Genomic DNA, 21,345 nt, shown 5'->3' on the forward strand with positions numbered 1-21,345 from the left:
TTGTGATAGATTTTCGAAGATCGTCCATCTTGTACCACTCCCAAAGTTGCCATCTTCCGCTGAGTTGGTGCCCTTGTTTTTACAACAAGTGGTTCGGTTACACGGGATTCCTGAGAACATTGTGTCCGATAGAGGGGTCCAGTTTGTTTCCAGATTCTGGAAAGCCTTTTGTTCCAATCTGGGAATTCAGTTATCCTTCTCCTCCGCGTTTCATCCCCAGACCAATGGGAAGACTGAGAGAACAAACCAGACCCTGGAGTCTTATTTAAGATGTTTTATATCTGCTGATCAAGATGATTGGGTCTCATTTTTGCCCTTGGCCGAATTTGCGCTGAACAATAGAGCTAGTTCTTGTCATGTCGGACGCTATTCACACCACAGCGTCCGGCAGGCAGCGGTAGTTCCATCTCCGTCCACTATAGCCTCAGTGGCGCCGGCTTGATTTTACTCAGGTTATTGGGGGTTAATCTAGCTGGAAATCAGGTGGGATGTTTGGTCACGCCCACGGTCTTTAAATAGTCATGCTGGCCTATGGGTGTCGCCGATTATAGCTTGTGTTTTATGCCAAGTGGTTCCGGTCTGGAGAGAGAAATTCATAGCTGGTGGCGTATGATCCGTTGTTACCTTTTCGCCTTCCTATATTTGTGTTTTGTTTTGCCCTGTTCACATTACGGTATTGTCCTGTGTGTATGCGGCGCGGTGCGGTTTAAGTTCTCCCTGTCTGTCATTACTGTGTGGGCTTTGGTGGTTTGACGACTCACTGGGTGGAGGGTTCAGCTTAGGGCTGAGCAGGAGATAAGGAAAGGTTGGAGGCTCAGGCATTTGCACCATTAGCAAAAACCCTGGGTTGAGAGTCAGACAGGATTTTCCCTAGTTGGAGGGACTCCGCAGGGGCCCCGGGTATTTCAGCCTTCTTTGACCTAAGCCCCGCGTAACATTACAATCGGCCCACAATATTTTTGTAGTCCATGGATTCCATGACTTCCATAAACCACCAGTTGGCGGCGCTGTCCTTACAGGTCACCGAGATGAAGGGGGCAGTTCAGCAGCAGGGCCTGGTTGTAGCTAATGTGCAAGCGGCTTCTGCAGGTGCAGAGCCGAAGATTCCGCTGCCTGAACGATTTGCTGGGGAACGCAGTAAATTTGTCATCTTTCGGGAGGCCTGCAAGTTATACTTTCGCATGCGCCCTGTCTCCTCAGGTAATGAGGCTCAGCGGGTGGGTCTGGTGTTATCATTACTGAGTGGGGACCCCCAAGCATGGGCGTTTTCCTTACCAGCTGACTCTGCTACGTTTCATTCGGTTGAGAATGTTTTTTCAGCACTCGGGCTCATTTATGATGATCCCGACAGATTGGCTCTAGCAGAATCTAAAATCCGCGCCCTCCGTCAGGGGGAACGTATGGCGGAAGACTATTGTTCAGAATTTCGCCGTTGGGCAGTAGACACACAGTGGAATGACCCAGCGCTGCGGAGTCAGTTTATTCATGGGGTTTCAGGAAGAGTTAAACAGGCCCTCCTGATGTATGAGACTCCTGCATCGTTAGATTCTGCCATGGTTATTCGTATTGATCACCGTTTGCATCAGGGGGCGCAGGAGACGCTGCCCCTGGAGGAAAGCAGGGGTGCAAGTGTGGTTGCTGCAGGTGAGCCCACGGAACCTATGCAAATCGCTGGGGTATCACATGTTAAGCGTCGCATTCCTGGGTTCAGGAAGCAAGGAGCATGTTTTTACTGTGGTAAAAGAGATCATTATGTAAATGCTTGTCCTGTGCTACCTAAGAAAGTCGCACCGGCGGAAAACTGGTAAGCTCAGAGGGTATGGAGGAGGCCCAACTGAGCGTATGCATATCCTCCATGATGGTATCTCAATGTATGCTCCCTGCCAGGGTTATTATTGCGGGCAGAGAGCTACCAATATCAGTGTTTGTGGATAGCGGTTCCACCACCAATCTCATGGATGAGGAGTTTGCACGTAAGGCCGGTTTTAAGATCGAAAAACTCCCTCATCCTATTCGCGTGGTTACCATTTGTCACGGCTGCGGCGGTAGCCGCCGCTGCTCCGGCAGCGGCGGCGCCCGCCGCTGCCAGCACTCACCCGTCCTCCCCTCGCGCTGGTTCCGCCTCCTCCTCTCTCCCGTCCTCCTGGCGCCGACGGGCCATGTGCACTCGCTCTAGGGCGCGGGCGCGCGCCCTGAGGGTTCCTTAACCCTGCAGCGCCCGCCCAGAGCTGTGAGGCCACCAATGAGAGCTGTGCACAGGCTATATCAGGTGTCTCCACCATCTTGGAGACGCCTGATTATCGTGTGCCTTGCCTGCTGTGCTCTGGCTGGGTTGCAGGAGCCTTCCTGTAACCTTCCTCCTATTCCTGCCTTGTTCCCGTCTGGTACTCTGTATCTCCGTCCTGTACCTCAGTGCCCAGTTCTGTGTTTCATATCCCCGTCCTGTACTCCAGTGCCCCGTCCTGTACTCGGTGTCCTGTCCTGTACTCTGTTTCTCCGTCCTGAACCCCAGTGCCCAGTTCTGTGCTCCGTATCCCCGTCCTGTACTCCAGTGCTCTGTCCTGTACTCAGTGTCTTCACTTGGTACTCCAGTGCCCAGTCCTGTACTCCGTATCTCTGTCCAGTACTCCAGCACCCAGTCCTGTACTCCGTGTCTCCGTTCTATACCTTGACCTGCACTTCCTACCCCATTCTGCATTCTATCCTCAGTCCTGTACCTTTCACTCATCCATACCTCCTGTGAGCCGTCCCTCTTGGTACCAGCTGTCACGGTTCTGACCTCTGCGGTCCTGCCCCTAACGATCCCTGTATAGGGGTCGGTTATCACCTGGCATGCTCGGCCCAGGGGCTCCAGATCCGCGACCCAGAGGGTCCACTCTTGGACGTTGACCGCTCCTGAACGTCACACCATTAATGCTGCTCCCCTCCCACAGGGGGAGATTACTGAGTTTGTAGCTGAGGTTAAACTCCACATTGGGGTCCTACATTCTGAGTGGGTTACATGTAGGGTACTCAATAATCTCCCAGCACAAATTTTCCTGGGTTTCCCATGGTTGTCCAAGCACAGCCCGGTGATTGACTGGAGAACCCAGGACATAGTCCAGTGGAGTGGTTTCTGCCAGGAAAATTGCTTGGCCACATGTGTGTCCGCCGTGAAGTCCAGCCTTCCGGAGGCATTGCTGGATTTTGCGGACGTATTCTCTGAGAGGGGTTGCTCAGAACTACCTCCACATCGAACCTATGACTGTGTGATTAGGTTAAAACCCGTGGCCAAATTGCCAAAGGCTAGGATGTTTAGTATTTCTGGTCCGGAGAGACAAGCTCTTAAAGACTACATCGCGGAGAGTCTAAGTAAAGGGCACATCCGGCCTTCATCCTCGCCTGTAGCAGCGGGGTTTTTCTTCATTAAGAAGAAAGATGGGGGGTTACGCCCGTGTCTGGATTTCCAGGAGTTAAACCAGATTACGGTCCGTGATCCCTACCCGATGCCTCTGATCCCTGATTTGTTCAACCAGGTGGCTGGTGCGAAGTGGTTTTCCAAACTTGACCTCAGGGGGCCGTACAACCTCATAAGGGTCCGTCAGGGGGACGAGTGGAAGACGGCATTTAATACCCCTGAGGGTCATTTTGAAAACCTAGTTATGCCATTTGGGTTGACAACCGCGCCTGCTGTTTTCCAACATTTCATAAATGATGTATTCGCTCATGTGCTGGGGAAATTTGTGATTGTGTACCTGGATGATATCCTCATTTATTCGAGCGGGACACTCATTTAGAGCATGTCAGGCAGGTGTTACAGTTGCTCCGTGAGAATAAGCTCTATGCTAAGCTTGAAAAATGAGTATTTTTTGTTCAGGAGTTGCCTTTTTTGGGATATATTGTGTCCGCCGCAGGGTTTAAAATGGACGCTGCGAAGGTGCAAGCGGTGCTGCGATGAGAACGGCCTGATAATCTAAAAGCGCTCCAGCGGTTCCTTGGGTTTGCCAACTATTATAGGAAGTTTATTAAGAATTTTTCTACTATAGCCAAACCGCTCACGGACATGATGAGAAAAGGTACCAATCTCGCTATCTGGTCTGAGGTGGCGGTGCGTGCATTTGAGCTTCTGAAAAACCGTTTTGCTTCAGCCCCCATTCTGGTGCAACTGGACGTATCTAAACCTTTTACTGTGGAGGTCGATGCGTCTGAGGTGGGAGTGGGGGCAGTACTGTCACAGGGCTCGTCCTTGAGCAATATGCGTCCATGCGCCTACTTCTCCCAGAAGCTGTCGCCTGCCGAACGGAATTACGATATCGGCAACAGGGAGTTGTTGACCATCAAATTGGCTTTTGAGGAATGGCGACACTTCTTGGAGGGGGCGGTCCACCAGGTCACAGTCATCACTGACCATAAAAACCTGCTCTATCTGGAGTCGGCCAAGCGTCTGTCTCCCAGGCAGGCTCGCTGGGCATTGTTTTTTACTCGATTTAACTTTTTGGTGACTTACCATCCTGGGGCTAAAAACACCAAGGCGGATGCCTTGTCCAGGTGTTTTCCGGGGGAGAACCTCGGGAAGATCCGGTACCCATCCTCCAGGAAGGTGTAGTGGTTTCGGCTCTCACGACTGAGGCAGAGGCGGAGATTGCCGAGGCCCAGGAGGAGGTACCGCCAGGACTTCCCGCTAAAAAGTCATCCGTACCCCTTCATCTTCGTCTTAAGGTGTTGGGGGAACACCACGAATCTGTCCTGGCCGGTCATCCAGGGGTTAGGGGCACCTTGGAGCTGGTATCGCGCCGCTTCTGGTGGCCAAAGATCCGGCAGGACGTGGTCTCGTACGTGGCAACTTGCATCACGTGCGCCAGGGCCAAGTCTCCCAGATCCCGTCCTGCTGGCACTCTACAGCCTCTGGGAGTACCTAGTAGGCCATGGACAGAAATCTCCATGGACTTTATCACGGACTTGCCTGCCTCGGCGGGGAACACGGTCATCCTGGTGGTGGTTGATCGATTTTCGAAGATGGCGCATTTTGTGTCGTTGCCTTCCTTGCCCAACGCAAAGACGTTGGCTCAGGTTTTTGTGCAGGAGGTGGTCAGACTACACGGAGTTCCGTCGGACATAGTGTCTGATAGGGGTACCCAGTTTGTGGCGAAGTTTTGGAAAGCTTTTTGCTCACGATTGGGGATCAAGTTGTCTCATTCGTCGGCGTTTCATCCGCAGTCAAATGGTCAAACTGAGCGCATGAACCAAAATCTGGAGCAGTATTTGCGATGTTTTGTGTCTGACAACCAAGAGGAGTGGTCGACATTCCTTCCCTTGGCCGAGTTCGCGTTCTTTTGTGTTTACGGGCACCATCCTCAATTTTGTACCTTGCGTCAGGGTGGCTCTGGGGGCGTCCCGGAGGAGGACCAGCTAGGAGTTCAACTATCATCGGTCTGGAGGAGTGTGAAACAGTGATTGCTGAGCATGAGAGCAAGGTACAAACGAGTGGCTGACGCTAGACGCGTGCCAGGTCCGGACTTGTGTGTGGGTGATTGGGTGTGGTTAGCTTCTAAAAACCTAAAACTCAAAATTCCATCATTGAAATTGGGTCCAAGGTTTATTGGCCCTTTTAAGATTGCTGCTATCATTAACCCGGTTGCTTATCGGCTGGAACTTCCTGAGGAATACAAGATACACAACATGTTTCACAGGGCTTTTTTGAAAAAGGTGGTAGGCTCTGTGGACACGACGCCGATGCCACCTCCAGTCATGGTGGATGGCGATTTAGAGTTTGAAGTCTCCAAGGTGGTGGACTCTCGAGTACTGTGCCGTACTCTTCAGTATTTGGTACACTGGCAGGGGTATGGTCCGGAGGAGAGGTCTTGGGTACCAGCCACGGACATACATGCGGATCGGCTGGTCAGTTCGTTTCACCGCCGTCATCCGGACAAGCCGGGTCCTATGAGTCTTGAGGGCCCTGGGGTCCCTCGTAGAAGACGGGGTACTGTCATGTCGAGGGTGGAGGGTTCAGCTTAGGGCTGAGCAGGAGATAAGGAAAGGTTGGAGGCTCAGGCATTTGCACCATTAGCAAAAACCCTTGGTTGAGGGTCAGACAGGGTTTTCCCTAGTTGGAGGGACTCCGCAGGGGCCCCGGGTATTTCAGCCTTCTTTGACCTAAGCCCCGCGTAACAGTTCTGCCACTCTGATGTCACCCTTTTTCTGTAATTTTGGGTTTCATCCTCGATTCTCTTCAGGGCAAGTGGAATCTTCGTCCTGCCCAGGTGTGGACACTGTGGTTGTGAGAATGCAGCAGATATGGGACCAAGTGGTGGATAAGTTGTCACTCTCTCAGGAAAAGGCCCAGCGTTTTTCCAACCGGCGTAGGACCATTGGTCCCCGGTTTAAAGTGGGTGATATGGTTTGGCTGTCATCTAAGAATATTCCTATGAAGGTTGCATCTCCAAAATTTAAGCCAAGATTTATTGGACCTTATAAGATTTTGTAGATTCTTAATCCTGTTTCTTTTCGATTGGCTTTTCCAGTTACGTTCAAAATCCATAACGTATTTCACAAGTCACTGTTGAAGAGGTTTGTTGAGCCAGTAGTTCCTGTGGCGGCACCTCCTGATCCTGTATTGGTTAAAGGCAATGTGGAATATGAGATAGAGAAAAATATTGGATTCTCGTTTGGTTAGACGGAGACTCCAGTATTTGGACAAATGGAAGGGTTATGGCCAGGAGGATAATTCTTGGGTCTCTGCCCCTGATATTCATGCCAATAAATTGGTTTGTGCTTTTCACCGGGCCCATCCTGATCGGCCTGGTGGCATGGATGAGGGCTCGGTGACCCCTCTTCAATGGGGGGGTACTGTCATGAACTCATTTTCTGCTCCACCAGTTGAGAGTTCCCCTTCCGTTCTCCCTCTGGTGGTGACTGGAGGTAGTGAGGTTGGTTTAAGTGGTAGTGATCTGCCACCTGATGAGGAAGATAACGATTGGATCTCTGGAGTATCAGACTGGATATAAGACAGTCGACGCCCTATCCGGGTGCTGGTGATTCAGTCTGCTTCTCAGGTCCTGGACTTCAGCTCTCTTCCAGTCTTCTCAAGTTAAGTTTGTTTTTTGATATTGTTTACACTTGCGCTTGTTGGTCAATTCGGTTATTTGTGTAATCAGCCTGCCCCTGCTGGGGCTATGCTGAAATTCCACTCCTATTAATCAGTATTTGTCAATCTGCATTTTGTCCCTTATTAGATTGGCCTCTTTTTTTCTCTGTCTCAGAATATTTCAGAGTGCTGATATAGGTTTAGAAGTCTAGTGACTTCAGGGTTAATTTTGCTATCAGAAGTGTTGGACAATTTTTTTGTAGGTTTTTTTGGCAGATTGCAGACAGTGTCTTTCCTTTTCTGTCCTTTTTAGTTAGCCGGGCCCCATCGTTTGCTCAGCCTATTTTCCTGCCTTTGTATGTATTTTCATCTTGTTTCACCGTCAATACATGTGGGGGGCTGTCTTTCCTTTGGGGTCTGCTCTGGGGCAGTTAGTTTTCCTCTTTTCCTGCTTTAGGCTTATGTAGTTCTCCGGTTGTGACGAGGCGTCTAGGACCAACGTAGGTACGCTCCACGACTGCTGCTAGTTGTGTGGGTAAGTTCAGGGATCTGCAATCTGCATAGTTACCAACTTCACTAGTTTTCTGAGACTTAGCTTGTTGTCTTTTTTTCCTCCTCGGTTTCCCATTCATAACAGGGGAGATCATCCGATGGGGATGTAATGATAGTAGTCTGTGTTGTAACCCTGTTCCTTTTGTCAATCCGATAAGATCTGTATCTGTGTCGTCTGTCGGTCTGGAGGGTATTCCGGAGTACCTGAGAGACTTTGAAGACGTATTTTCCGAAAGCAAGACTGAGGTGCTCCCACCTCATAGACCATTTGATTGTGCTATTGATTTAGTACCTGGAGCCAAATTACCCAAGGCTCGTTTGTTTAATTTGTCCGGGCCTGAGCGCCAAGCTATGAAAGAGTACATCAAAGAGAGTCTTCGCAAGGGGCATATTCGGCCCTCGGTCTCACCCATGGCAGCGGGGTTTTTCTTTGTAAAGAAAAAAGATGGTAGGTTGCGACCATGCCTTGACTTTCGGGAACTGAACAAAATTACTGTTAAGAACACGAACCCTCTCCCGTTGATTCCTGATCTATGCAACCAACTCACGGGGGCCAAATGGTTTTCTAAGCTCGATCTACGAGGGGCTTATAACCTTATAAGGATCCGGGAGGGGGACGAATGGAAAACAGCTTTCCTGGCAACTGAGGGGCTGTTTGAAAACCTGGTTATGCCCTTCGGCCTCACTAACGCTCCTGCTGTTTTTCAGAACTTCATTAATGTTGTTTTTTCTGACTTGATTGGGCATTATGTAGTCATCTACTTGGATGACATCTTGATATACTCTGAGGACAGTCAGTCACACTTACACCATTTAAGTACGGTTCTTATGAGACTCCGGGAGAACCATTTGTATGCTAAGCTGGAGAAGTGCTCATTTTTTATGCAAGAACTGTCTTTTCTGGGTGTAATTGTATCCGGGGAGGGATTCCGCAATGATCCAGGGAAGGTTCAGGCCATTACTGATTGGGTGCAGCCTCATGACCTGAAGGGGTTGCAGCAATTTCTGGGCTTCGCTAATTATTATAGGAAGTTCATTAAAGGGTTCTTGCAGGTGGTGAAACCCTTGACGGACCTCATACTTAAAGGGGCAGATGTAAAAAATTGGTCCGTGGCCACAAAAAATTCCTTCCTTACACTAAAGAAGTGTTTTACCACAGCCCCTTTGTTGGTACAACCCGATTCGTCAAGACCTTTTATCGTCGAGGTCAACGCTTCGGAGGTGGGGGTGGGGGCAGTATTGTCACAGGGCCCCTCTACCCTGACTAACCTCAAACCCTGTGCCTTTTTCTCTAAGAAGTTCTCTTTGGCCGAGAGAAACTATGATGTCGGTAACAGGGAATTGTTAGCGGTTAAATTGGCCTTCGTAGAATAGAGGCATTTTTTGGAGGGGGCCGCTCATCCCATTACGGTCATCACTGATCATAAAAGCCTGGCCTATATCGAGTCTGCTAAGAGATTGACTCCCAGACATGCTCGGTGGGCACTTTTTTTTTCTCGATTTCATTTTACCATTACGTTCTGACCAGGGTCTAAAAATGTAAAGGCAGATGCCTTATCCTGAAGATTTGATTCTGTGTCCCCTCCAGAACCTCCTTACTCCATTCTTCAACCGGGAGTGGTTGTAGCTGAAATCTCCTGTGAGTTACAGAGAGAGATTCTGGAAGCACAAGCACAAGCTCCCAGAAATAAACCTCCAGGTAAATTGTTTGTACCCGAACAATTCCGTCTCACACTCCTTCAAGAATTTCATGATTCTGTGTTAAGTGCACACCCTGGTATTGCAGCTACCCAGGGGGCAGTAGCTAGGGGTTTTTGGTGGCTTTCTATGGGTACTGATATAAAAAGGTTTGTAAATTCTTGTAGGGTGTGCGCGCGCTCTAAAAGCTCTCAGGTCCCGCCAGCCGGGGAATTGGTGCCTTTGCCAATTCCAGATAAACCATGGACACACCAGTCCATGGACTTTATCACTAAACTTCCATCTTCCAAGGGCAACTCAGTGGTATGGGTAGTGGTTGATAGATTTTCTAAGCAAGCTCACTTTGTGACATTACCTGCATTACCATTTGCTGAAACCTTGGCCCGCTTGTTTATACAGCACATTGTTCGATTGCATGGAGTGCCCGTGAACGTGGTGTCGGACAGGGGTGTGCAATTTGTGGCCAGGTTTTGGAGAGCGTTTTGTATGAAGTTGGGGGTCACGTTGTCATTCTCCTCTGCCTATCACCCGGAATCCAATGGACAGACTGAACGCACCAATCAGTCGTTGGAGCAGATTCTGAGATGCCTGGCCTCCTCCAGACAGGAAAACTGGTGTGAGGTATTGCCCATGGCAGAATTTGCATTCAACTGTCGTATTAATCAGTCTACCGGAAAGTCTCCCTTTCAGGTCAATTATCTGTTCGTTCCGCAGTTTGGGGAATTTTCCCGTATGGATTCGGATTGCCCTGGTGCAGAGGGGATGGTACAACAGTTAAAAACCCTCTGGAGGGAGGTGCAGGGGAACATCTCCAAAGCCCAGAAGAAGTATAAACATTTTGCTAACAGGAGGAGGGGGTTGGGTCCTGCGTTAACAGTGGGGGAAAAAGTCTGGTTGTCCACCCGTAACATCAAACTTAAAATGCCCTCTACGAAGTTGGGCCCAAAATTTATTGGCCCATACAAGATTGTAGAGGTGATCAACCCGGTGGCATACAGATTACATTTGCCCACCTCCTTCAAAATATCTAACGTCTTCCACAGGTCCCTATTAAAACCTGTGAGGACAGTTAGAAAAGATCCCTCATCTGTGGCTCCACCAGTGTTGGTAGAGGGTCAACTGGAATACGAGGTAGGGCGCATCATTGATTCACAGTGGGTGCACCGGAGACTTCATTACCTTATTCATTGGAAGGGATATTCCGTGGAGGATCAGTCATGGGTTCCGGCCAGTTCGGTGCACGCTGATCGACTGGTGAGGGCTTTTCATGCCAGATACCCTGAGAAACCTGGGGGTCCAGTGGCCCCCCATTAAGAGAGGGGTACTGTCATGGTTAGGACATGGTTAATGTCCTGTTCTCACAGGGTTAACTTTTGCCGGCCTCTCTTTGGATCTGGGAGGGGTATTTATACTCACTCCAGACTAGCAGTCTCTGTCAGCTATACTGTTATTCTGGCTGTGTGTCTGACCGACCCCCCTGGTGTGCGTGTATTTTGCATTGCTTGTTTGATTCCCGTGTATGACCCGGCCTGTTCCCTCACTCTGTACTCCATCTCTCGTTTTGTCTTCTCCGGTTCTGACCTCCTGGCTTGGCTATGTTTACTCTGTTGCAGTTTGTCCCTATTGTACCGTCCATTGCCCGCTCTGCTTTTCTGATCTATTGCTACGTCCTGACTATTCGCTCTGTCTAACCCTTTGGTACTGTCCTGCTATATCGTGCTTTGACCCGGCTTGATCTGGTTTCTGTCTCTGTCTGTGCCCCTTGGTAACATTGTCCTGTAGTTACCTTTCTAGGAGTTTCCCTGCAGCTCCTAGCTCTGTGGAGCTTAGGCCACGCCCCCAGCAGTCACGTGCTTCAGGTCCTGGAGCATGCATCGTCACCGCTGCTGCCCGCTCCACAGGTATCTTTGAGCACTGTTTTTGTACTCAGGACACGCACATTGGCTCAGTGAGCAAGTCCAGTGCGGTGTTCCTGACAGCAGACATTGATGGAATGGTCTGCGGGTGTCAGGTCGCGTTTGGAGAGCCTCTGATGTGCCTAAACTGTTGAAACGCTCAACAAGTGACCCCATTTTGGAATCTAGACCCCCCTACGGAACATGTCTAGATGTGTGGTGAGCACTTTGAACCCTCAGGTGCTTCACAGAAGTTTATAACGCCCTGACGTGAAAATAAAAAAATCATATTTTTTTTCACAAAAATTATATTTTTGCCTACAATTTTTGATTTTCCTAAGGGTAACAGGAGAAATTCGACCCAAAAAGTTGTTTTGCAATTTGTCCTGAGTAGGCTGATACCCCATATGTGGGGGTAAAACACTGTTTGGGCGCATGGCAGAGCTTGGAAGGGAAGGAGCACCATTTGACTTTTTCAACGCAGAATTGGCCGGAATTGAGATCCGACGCCATGTTGCATTTGGAGAGCACCTGATGTGCCCAAACAGTGGAAACCCCCAATTCTAACTCCAACCCTAACCCCAACACACCCCTATCCCTAATCTCAGCCCTAACCCTAGCCCTAACCCTAATGGGAAAATGGAAATAAATACATTTTTTTTAAATTTATACTTTTTCCCTAACTAAGGGGGTGATAAAGAGTGGTTTGATTTACTATTTATGATGGGTTTTTATGTTTGGCAGCTGTCACACGCTAAAAGACGCTTTTTACTGTAAAAATAGTTTTTGCATCACATTTTGAGAGCTATAATTTTTCCATATTTTGACCCATCGATTCATGTGGGGTCTTATTTTTTGCGGGACGAGTTGATGTTTTTATTGATACCATTTTCGGGTACGTGACTTTTTTGATCGCTTTTTATTCAGATTTTTGGGACGCAGAATGAACAAAAACCAGCATTTCATGAATTTCTTTTGGTGGGTGCGTTTACACTGTTCCACGTGTGGTAAAATTGATAAAGCAGTTTTATTCTTCGGGTCAGTATGATTACAGCGATAACTCATTTATGTCTTTTTTTATGCTTTGGCACTTTTATGCAATGAAAACATTTTTAAATAAAAAATAATTATTTTTGCATCGCTTTATTCTGCGAGCTATAACTTTTTTATTTTTTCACTGATGACGCTGTATGACAGCTTGTTTTTTGCGGGACAAGATGATGTTTTCAGCGGTACCTTGGATATTTATATGCGTCTTTTTGATCACGCGTTATTGCACTTTTTGTTCAGCGGTATTATAAAGCATTATTTTTTGCTTTGTTTTTTATTTTTTAAGGGGTTCGCTACAGGGGTTAACTAATGGGACAGTTTTATAGGGCGGGTCGTTCCGGACGCGACGATACTAAATATGTGTACTTTTATTGTTTTGTTTTTATTTCCAAAAAATTAATTTATTAGGGAATATTTTTTTTTTTTTAATTTATTTAGCGATTTTTTTTTATAAATTATTTTTACACTTTTTTTTTACTTTATCACATTGTCACAGGGGACGACATCACTGTCATGTGTCAGATCGCTGATCTGACACGTCACACAGTGCTGTGACAGATCAGCGATCTGACAGGCGCTGTACAAGGCTTCCTCATGTCTGCGCTCTGCATGCACTGAGGAAGCCGCCTCCCTGCAGGCCCCTGAAGGCCCCCGCGGCCATATCGGATCCGGGGACCTGCAGGGAAGGAGGCCCCCGCAGCAGTGCTGCACATCGCGCTGCTGCGGGGGTCTCAGGGAAGCACGGAGGGAGCCCCCTCCCTGCCGATGCTTCTGTAAACCCCCAGTACACTGCGATCGTGTTTGATCGCAGTGTGCCAGGGGTCAACGTGCTGGGGGTGGTCCGTGACTGCCGTCCCTGACACATAGTGCCGGGTGTCAGCTGTGATAATCAGCTGAGACCCGGCCGCGATCAGCTGCACCCCCCCTTCCCCTGGGAGTGCCGCTGATCGCGATGACGTACTATCCCGTCCCCGGTCATAGGGGCCCGGGTCTCGTGGACGGGATAGTACGCCAAATGTCAGAAAGGGGTTAAAGGGTGATCCGAAACCAAAGGTGACTTTCGTACTAAATTTAATTCAATAATCTAATCACTTTTCTAATATATTTCAATTAAAAAAATTCTACCTTTCCCTCTCTACTCTACCTTTCTGCCTGCTTGTGTTTTTTTTTTGTTTTTACTTCCAATGACGTTTTGTTTGAGAATCCCAGTGCATTTTGGGGTACTCACACGGGACATCATCAGGGAGCATAGGATGCAGTCACTGCCACAGCTGCTTTCCCCATCATGGAAAGAAGCGTCATCTGCTTCAGAGACTGGACTTGTCTCTACCGGGTCATCTCTTCTCCCTAGCGCCAGCAAGGGAACGCACTGTCACTGTGCATTCAAAGTAATATAGCACAGGGAGCTCATACTGAGTATGCATAAGAATTTGTGTCCGACGCATTATCAGGTGAGCAGGACTAGCTGAGCCTCCAGAACAGACATCACTAATGGTGCCTAATTTCAGAGAGGGTGCAGAGTTTGCGGTAGTGACCGCAGCTTCTGCCCTGATGACAGCTGATTCGAGTATCCCAGCATGCACAGGTGAATCTCAAATAAAATGTCGTGGGACGTTAAGAAAAAAGACAGGAAGTCAAAATGTAGAGGGCACGTTAGGGAATTTTTCATTGAAGTATATTAGAAAACAATATTAGATTATTACACTGAATGTTTGGTTTCGGACCGCCCCTTTAAGTTCAGCCGATTCGTTCGGCCCTCCACAGCAGGGACAGTTTCTCATGTGGCCCGTTGGGAAAATTAATTGCCCACCCCTGCACTGGGGTCTAGCAATCAATTTGACAAAGTTTGTGCACAGTTGAATAGAGTTGCAGATTTTGATTCTATGACATGTTGGATGGATTGTCTAATGGAAACACCCATATCATGGAAGCCACATCTACGACTTCCACACTCTCCAATTGACACATCTTGAAATCCAGACGAAATGTCAAAATCTCTAGCTTCTGTTCTAGCAACTGCAAGGGGCTCCTTTTTGACATACTCTCCAACAAGTTCAGTATTACTAGGTGATGGCTTGTCAGATTCTGGCCCTGGAACACCAGGCTTGGGTGGTTGTGAGTCCTGGCCCCGTGCTCTTCCATGTGCTCTTGCTCTGGCTCTTCCAGTCATGATTTAATCTAGCAGCTTTCACGTAATCCGCTGACAGAGTACAACACCGCCCAAGCATTCACCCTCTGCTCCTCATACTTTCTATCTGCGCAGTAACTGCCTCAAGGGAGAAAATGATGATGGTGATAGTAGTTGGTGCATTTGAGCCCCAGTCATGAAGGAGCCATAAGAATTTGAGACAGAAGTCTTTTTACTGAAGGTAATGGGGCAAATTATTATTTACAAACAGCAGTAAACTGAGGTACGGGATTACACTCACGGCTGATAATTGCTGAGTACCTGCAGACAGGCAAATCTTAGTAACCTCTGGTTTAATTAAGTCTGAATAGCTCTTCAATACTGTGTTCTGTTTCTGCCCTGAGGTAATTTTCCCTCCTAGATGTGCAATGGTAGTCTTCCTCTGTTGGCCCTCACTGAAACCTGGATTCAGGATTCTGACACTGCCTCTCCTGCTGCTATTTCCTATGGTGGCTTACAATTCTCCCACTCCCCGAGACCCACAAACAGACATGGTGGTGGAGTCGGCATACTCCTGTCCCCACAATGTACTTTACAGGTCATCCCCCCAGTTCCATCACTCTTATTCACTTCTTTTGAGGTCCACACCATCAGGCTCTTTCGTCCCCTTTCCCTCAGAGTAGCGGTCATATACCGGTCCCCAGGCTCACCCACCCACTTCCTTGACCACTTTTCAGCCTGGCTGCCGCACTTCATGTCCTCAGAACTTCCAACCCTTATCCTGGGAGACTTCAACATCCCCATTAACAGCCCTATTTCCACATCTGCATCCCAGCTTCTATCACTAACCACCTCTCTAGGCCTCTCGCAGCTTTCAACCTCTGAGACACACAAGGACGGTAACACCCTTGATCTGGTCTTTGTCCGGCTCTGCTCAATCTCCCACCTAAATAACTCACCGCTTCCACTCTCTGACCACAACATTCTCTCCTTCACACTCACAAATCCTCGCCCACTCCAGCTCACTCCTACCTACCACACAGTCAGAAATCTACAAGCCATTAACCCTCAGACACTTTCAGACTCCCTACACTCTTCACTGTCCCCAATATCCTCTTTTTCCTGTCCTAATCTGGCTGTTCATCACTACAATGACACTCTTAGAAGCACCCTTGACCAAGTAGCTCCCCTCACCCTCAGAACCTCCAAGCACAGAGTTAAACAGCCCTGGCTCACATCGCAAACTCAACTTCTCCGGCGATGCTCTAGGAGTGCTGAACGCCTATGGCGAAAAGCCCGCACACCAGATGACTTCATCCACTTCAAATTTATGTTAAGAACCTATAACGCTGCCCTTCACCTCGCCAAACAGACCTACTTCACCACCCTGATCTCCTCACTAGCCAACAACCCCAAGAAACTTTTTGACACTTTTCACTCCCTCCTCAGGCCAAAAGCACAAGCCCCTATCACAGACATTTGTGCTGATGACCTGGCCTCCCACTTTACAGAAAAAATAGATAATATCCGTCAGGAAATCTGCTCCCAAACACCAAGTGCTGTGACTCCCATCCCTTCCTGCATCTCCCCTGGCTCACTTTCCACATTTGATCCCATCACAGAAGAAGTCTCCAGACTCCTCTCTTTTTCTCGTCCGACTACATGCACTACCGACCCATTCCCTCACATCTCCTCCAGTCTCTCTCTCCAGTCGTCACAACCCACCTAACTACAATCTTTGATCTCTCACTCTCCTCGGGCATTTTCCCATCCTCCTTCAAACACGCCATCATTACTCCATTACTAAAGAAACCCGCTCTCGACCCATCCTGCACAAACAACTACAGACCAGTCTCCAATCTCCCCTTCATCTCTAAACTTTTGGAGCGCCTAGTTTACTCCCGCCTTACCCGTTACCTCTCCACTCACTCCCTTCTAGACCCTTCACAGTCCAGCTTCCGCCCCCTACATTCGACTGAAACTGCACTCAGCAAAGTGACCAATGACCTTCTGACAGCAAAACGTAATGGTGACCACTCTCTGCTCATTCTTCTTGACCTATCTGCAGCTTTCGATACTGTTGACCACCATCTCCTACTCTCTAGGCTCCAGTCACTAGGCATTAAGAACACTGCTCTCTCCTGGTTCTCATCCTATCTCTCTGACCGCTCCCTCAGTGTTTTGTTCTCTGGCTCCACTTCATCTCCTCTTCCTTGCTGTCGGGGTACCTCGGGGCTCAGTCCTTGGCCCCCTTCTCTTCTCTCTCTACACAGCCCCAATTGGAAAGACCATCAGCAGATTTGGCTTTCAGTACCATCTTTATGCTGATGACACAAAACTATACACGTCATTCCCCGACCTTACCCCCTCTGTACTACAGAACACCAGAGACTGTCTGTCCGCAGTCTCCAATATCATGTCCACTCTATCTGAAACTCAACCTCTCCAAAACTGAACTTCTTCTGCTCCCACCATCTACTAACCTCCCTAAATCGGACATTTCCCTCTCTGTGGGTGGTACCACAATAACACCCCGGCAGCAGGCGCGCTGTCTAGGTGTTATGTTTGACACCAATCTCTCCTTCACATCCCATATACAATCTCTTGCCCACTCTTGCCGCTTACACCTAAAGAACATCTCTAGAATCCGCCCTTTTCTCACCATGGAAACAACAAAAACCCTCACTGTAGCATTGATCCACTCCCGCTTGGATTACTGCAATGCTCTATTAATTGGCCTCCCCGTCACTCGACTATCCCCTCTCCAGTCCATACTTAATGCAGCAGCCAGGGTTGTCCATCTGGCTAATCGGTACTCGGATGTGTCCTCACTTCGTCAGTCATTACACTGGCTGCCCATTCATTATAGGATAAAATTCAAAGTACTTGTTCTCACCCACAAAGCTCTCCACGGTGCGGCACCCCCCTACATCTCCTCCCTCATTTCTGTCTATCGGCCTAGCCGATCGCTGCACTCTGCAAACGACTTTCGACTAACCTCTGCACTAATCCGTACCTCCCACTCCCGACTCCAAGACTTCTCCTTCCCATGCTGCTCCTATCCTCTGGAATGCTCTACCCCAAGAAATTAGGACTAACCACAATTTGCATAGTTTTAGGCGCTCCCTCAAAACACATTTGTTCAGAGTGGCTTATCACGTTCACTAATCAAAGTCATTCTATGTGTAAGTGTGCGTGTGTAGCCCATTCACTATATCCATCCATCCTTCACTCCCTCAAGATGGCTGGACCTTCATTGTAAATATACAATTGTAAATACACACCTGTACTTTGTATCTCCCTCACCTCATTGTAGATTGTAAGCTCTCACGAGCAGGGTCATCTTATTTCGTCTTATTTTGCTTTAATTATTGTATTGTTAATGTTGTTACTTATGGCTTGTGTTTTGAAACTGTTAAACTGTAAAGCGCTGTGGAATAAGTTGGCGCTATATAAATAAAGATTATTATTATTATTATTCCTCATATGAAGACTATTAACTTCCCTATTCGTGCCATTCCACTTTTTAAGTAAAGCCGGAAGGGAGCAAGTAGGTAATTCCTTCACCTACAAAATGGCCTCCTCTTACCAAGATGTCCGACCACCAACTGCCACTTCAAATTTTAAAACTCCCAGGACTTGGCTCATCCCCCTTCTATGTGACTTTAGAGATGCAGTCATTGGCTGAGCGCCCTGAGGCGTTTTTCAAGAACCTTCTGCATATTAAAACAGAGCTGGGTCACCTGATCAAGCCTGGGAGGAGGAGATTAACCCTTTTTCTGCTGCCTGTCAGGAGGTCTCACAATGTATATAAAATGCCCAGTCCCCATAAAAATTCACAGCATTTATTTGACAACACACTATATATCCGGTATCCTATAGAAATGGCCACTTTGTGGGATACCACCCATCCTCCTCGTCTCTTCAGACACCACCACTAGAACACCAGGGTGAACTTATTCCGTGATGCATCAGCCACATTACTGTTTTCAAGGGTGTAAAATATATGGTTATATGATGCCAGTAAAATATATGGTTACACAGTATGTTGATGTGTACCCCCCAAGGGGAAATGTTTGTCAAACCATACACTTAGTGTATGGGCATTACAAGTATAGGAGACCCACTCCTTTCTAATGTGAAAATGTTTTATGAGGCCCTCCTCCATGTTTTTTTCCAAGGGGGATGGTGCTCTAGATTTCTTTGGAATAAAATAATCAGGATTAAGATGCAAAAAAAAATATTCCTGGCCACTAATACCAGGGGCTATGTATATACGGTTAGTATATGTAACAGATAGCAGCAGACAGTAATGGAATAGACCCTCTTGATGTATGCAATGAAGCATGTCACGTACAATGCCTGCCTGCTACTGATATCTATATACCCACATACACTCCCTAACTACCTAGCAATGCAATCTATATACCCCGTGATTAGTCCTTATATAGTGGGGAAAAAAGTATTTAGCCAGCCACCAATTGCGCAAGTTCTTCCAGCCTGGTGCAGGGATACAATTTTGTTTCCTTTAACAGCTCTTTGGTCCTCACCATAGTGGAGTTTGAAGTGTGACTGTTTGAGGTTGTGGACAGGTGTCTTTTAGACTGATAACAAGTTCAAACTGGCTCCATTAGAACAGGTAATGAGTGGAGGACAGTGGAGCATCTTAAATAAGAAGTTACAGGTCTGTGTGAGCCAGAAATCTTGCATGTTTTCAGGTGACCAAATACTTATTTTCCACCATAAATTGCAAAATAAATCTTGCCAAATCAGATAAGGTGATTTTCTGGATTTCTTTTCTCATTTTGAGTCGCATAGTTGTGGTCTACCTATGATGTCAGTTACAGGCCTCTCATCTTTTTAAGTGGGAGAACTTGCACAATTGGTGGCTGACTAAATACTTTTTTTCCCCACTGAACCTATCATGGTATACCCACACTAACTTATAAACCCCCAAATCTGACCCTATATTGGCAGCAACTCTCCCTACACTGCCTGTGTCCAAAGCTGACTGCCAAACAGGGCGGCGACAGATCTGATATAGCTAAAGAGCGCCAAACATGCAGGGCGGGGACCCGAGCTCGTTCATTACTACACATAAGCAATAGCTTTGAGCCATGAGGATGCGCTTCTCAATATTGTATACCACCATCCTAATGAGAAGTTGAGTGACTGAGTAAAGGTGTATTGGGGAAAGCACCAAGGAGTTTGAAATGGAGGTTAAACATTGTAATGGCCTAGCTGCTCAGTTTAAAGCTCCCTATACTGAGGAGTACTTTGTACATTGTTTCATTCAGATTACTTAATTCTAACTAAAGTTATTACAGAATATTTGGGGCCTCTTTCAAGTGAATCTCAATGTATGACATAACATTAATTATGCTATCATTTCATGGAACGGCTATTGAAATATAATTACGTTTTGTTTTTTTTTGGCAGATGACTGTACCAGAAACTTAAAAGCACATTTGATACTTTCAGATTTTAAAGCAGAAGATCATGTTATCATAACAGATACATATGAAGAACATGCCCTTATCCTCGACATACCTCCAGCACCTTACAACCAAGGTCTATCATCTAGTCCGTTTCAACAGGTTATATCTTCTGATTCATTGCAGACCGTTAAGTCAAATACAAATTCCAAAGAGCGGGTTGAATATCTAAGCGCTCATACAGGGAAGAAGCAATATCAATGTTCAGAATGTGAGGAATGTTTTAAACAGAAAGTGAAACTTGTTAGACATCAGAAAATTCACAGAAGGGAAAAGCAATTTTCATGTTTAGAATGTGGAAAATGTTATATTCGGAAATCGCATCTTGTTGCACATCAGATCAATCATTCAGTGGGAAAGTTACTTTCATGTTTGGAATGTGGGAAAAGTTGCACTAGCCAATCTAAACTTACTCGTCATAAGAGAATTCACACAGGGGAGAAGCCATATTCGTGTTCAGAATGTGGGAAATGTTTTACAAAGAAATCAAATCTTGATAGACATCTGAGAATTCACACAGGGGAAAAGCCATTTTTCTGTTCAGAATGTGGGAAATGTTTCAATCAGAAATCAATTCTTGTTACACATCTGAGAATTCACACAGGAGAGAAGCCATATTCTTGTTCGGAATGTCAGAAGTGTTATGCTAACACATCAGATCTTGCTCACCATCACAGAATTCACACAAAAGAGAAGCCATATTTTTGTTTAGAATGTGGGAAATGTTTTAATCAGAGATCAGTTCTTGTTTCACATCAAAGAATTCACACAGGGGAGAAGCCATTTGCATGTTCAGAATGTGGAAAATGTTTTAATCAGAAATCAGTTCTTGTTACACATCAGAGAATTCACACAGGGGAGAAACCATTTCCTTGTTTGGAATGTGGGAAATGTTTTCATCAGAAATCCGTTCTTGTTGCACATCAGAGAACTCATATAGGAGAGAAAACATTTTCATTCTAATGTGAGAAATCAAAAAATGAACACATGGGAAAAGACGTAATCTTGTTCAGAATGAAAGTTTGTTCTTAAACATCAAAGAAATCAAACAGGGAAGTAGCTATTATAGTGTTACTCATTTATTGAAAAATGTGTGCAAAAGCTACCAAAGTAGAGTCACATCTACGAGAAAATGGGAATGTAATTTAGAGTAGTAAATGATAAGGAAATGTATGAAATTAATAATATACTCCTACTATTGAAAAGCAAAGCAAATAAAATCCAATTAACACACCTACATAGCAATCATTTGTAGAAAACATTTCATATATAAAGTGTAAACAGTGTAACTGCATTGAATTTTCGTTGCTCCCCTCTTCCATCCAATATGTCAATGGTCAGTAATAGTGTTGAGCGACTTTTGGTTTTTTAGGGTCGAGTTTCGTTTCATGAAACCCGACTTTTCCAAAAGTCGGGTCGAGCAAAGGCGGCCGACTATAGGGAAAAGTCGGGGTCGTCCCGAAA

At 46.8% G+C, this 21,345-nt stretch overlaps 1 protein-coding gene across 1 annotated transcript in view; it reads left to right on the forward strand.

The window, feature by feature from the left end:
• The window catches only part of LOC141073846 (uncharacterized), a 94,039-nt gene extending 72,925 nt beyond the window's left edge, over window positions 1–21,114 (forward strand). The window contains exon 7 of the mRNA XM_073561344.1: window positions 19,826–21,114. Coding sequence (XP_073417445.1) covers window positions 19,826–20,844 — 1,019 coding nt within the window. The 3' untranslated portion in view covers window positions 20,845–21,114. The remainder of the gene's footprint in view (window positions 1–19,825) is intronic.
• Window positions 21,115–21,345: the final 231 nt, after the last annotated feature.

The sequence above is a fragment of the Dendrobates tinctorius genome, unplaced genomic scaffold, assembly GCF_039654945.1.
Source record: "Dendrobates tinctorius isolate UK_male_01 unplaced genomic scaffold, ASM3965494v1 ptg000014l, whole genome shotgun sequence".
NCBI lineage: Eukaryota > Metazoa > Chordata > Amphibia > Anura > Dendrobatidae > Dendrobates > Dendrobates tinctorius.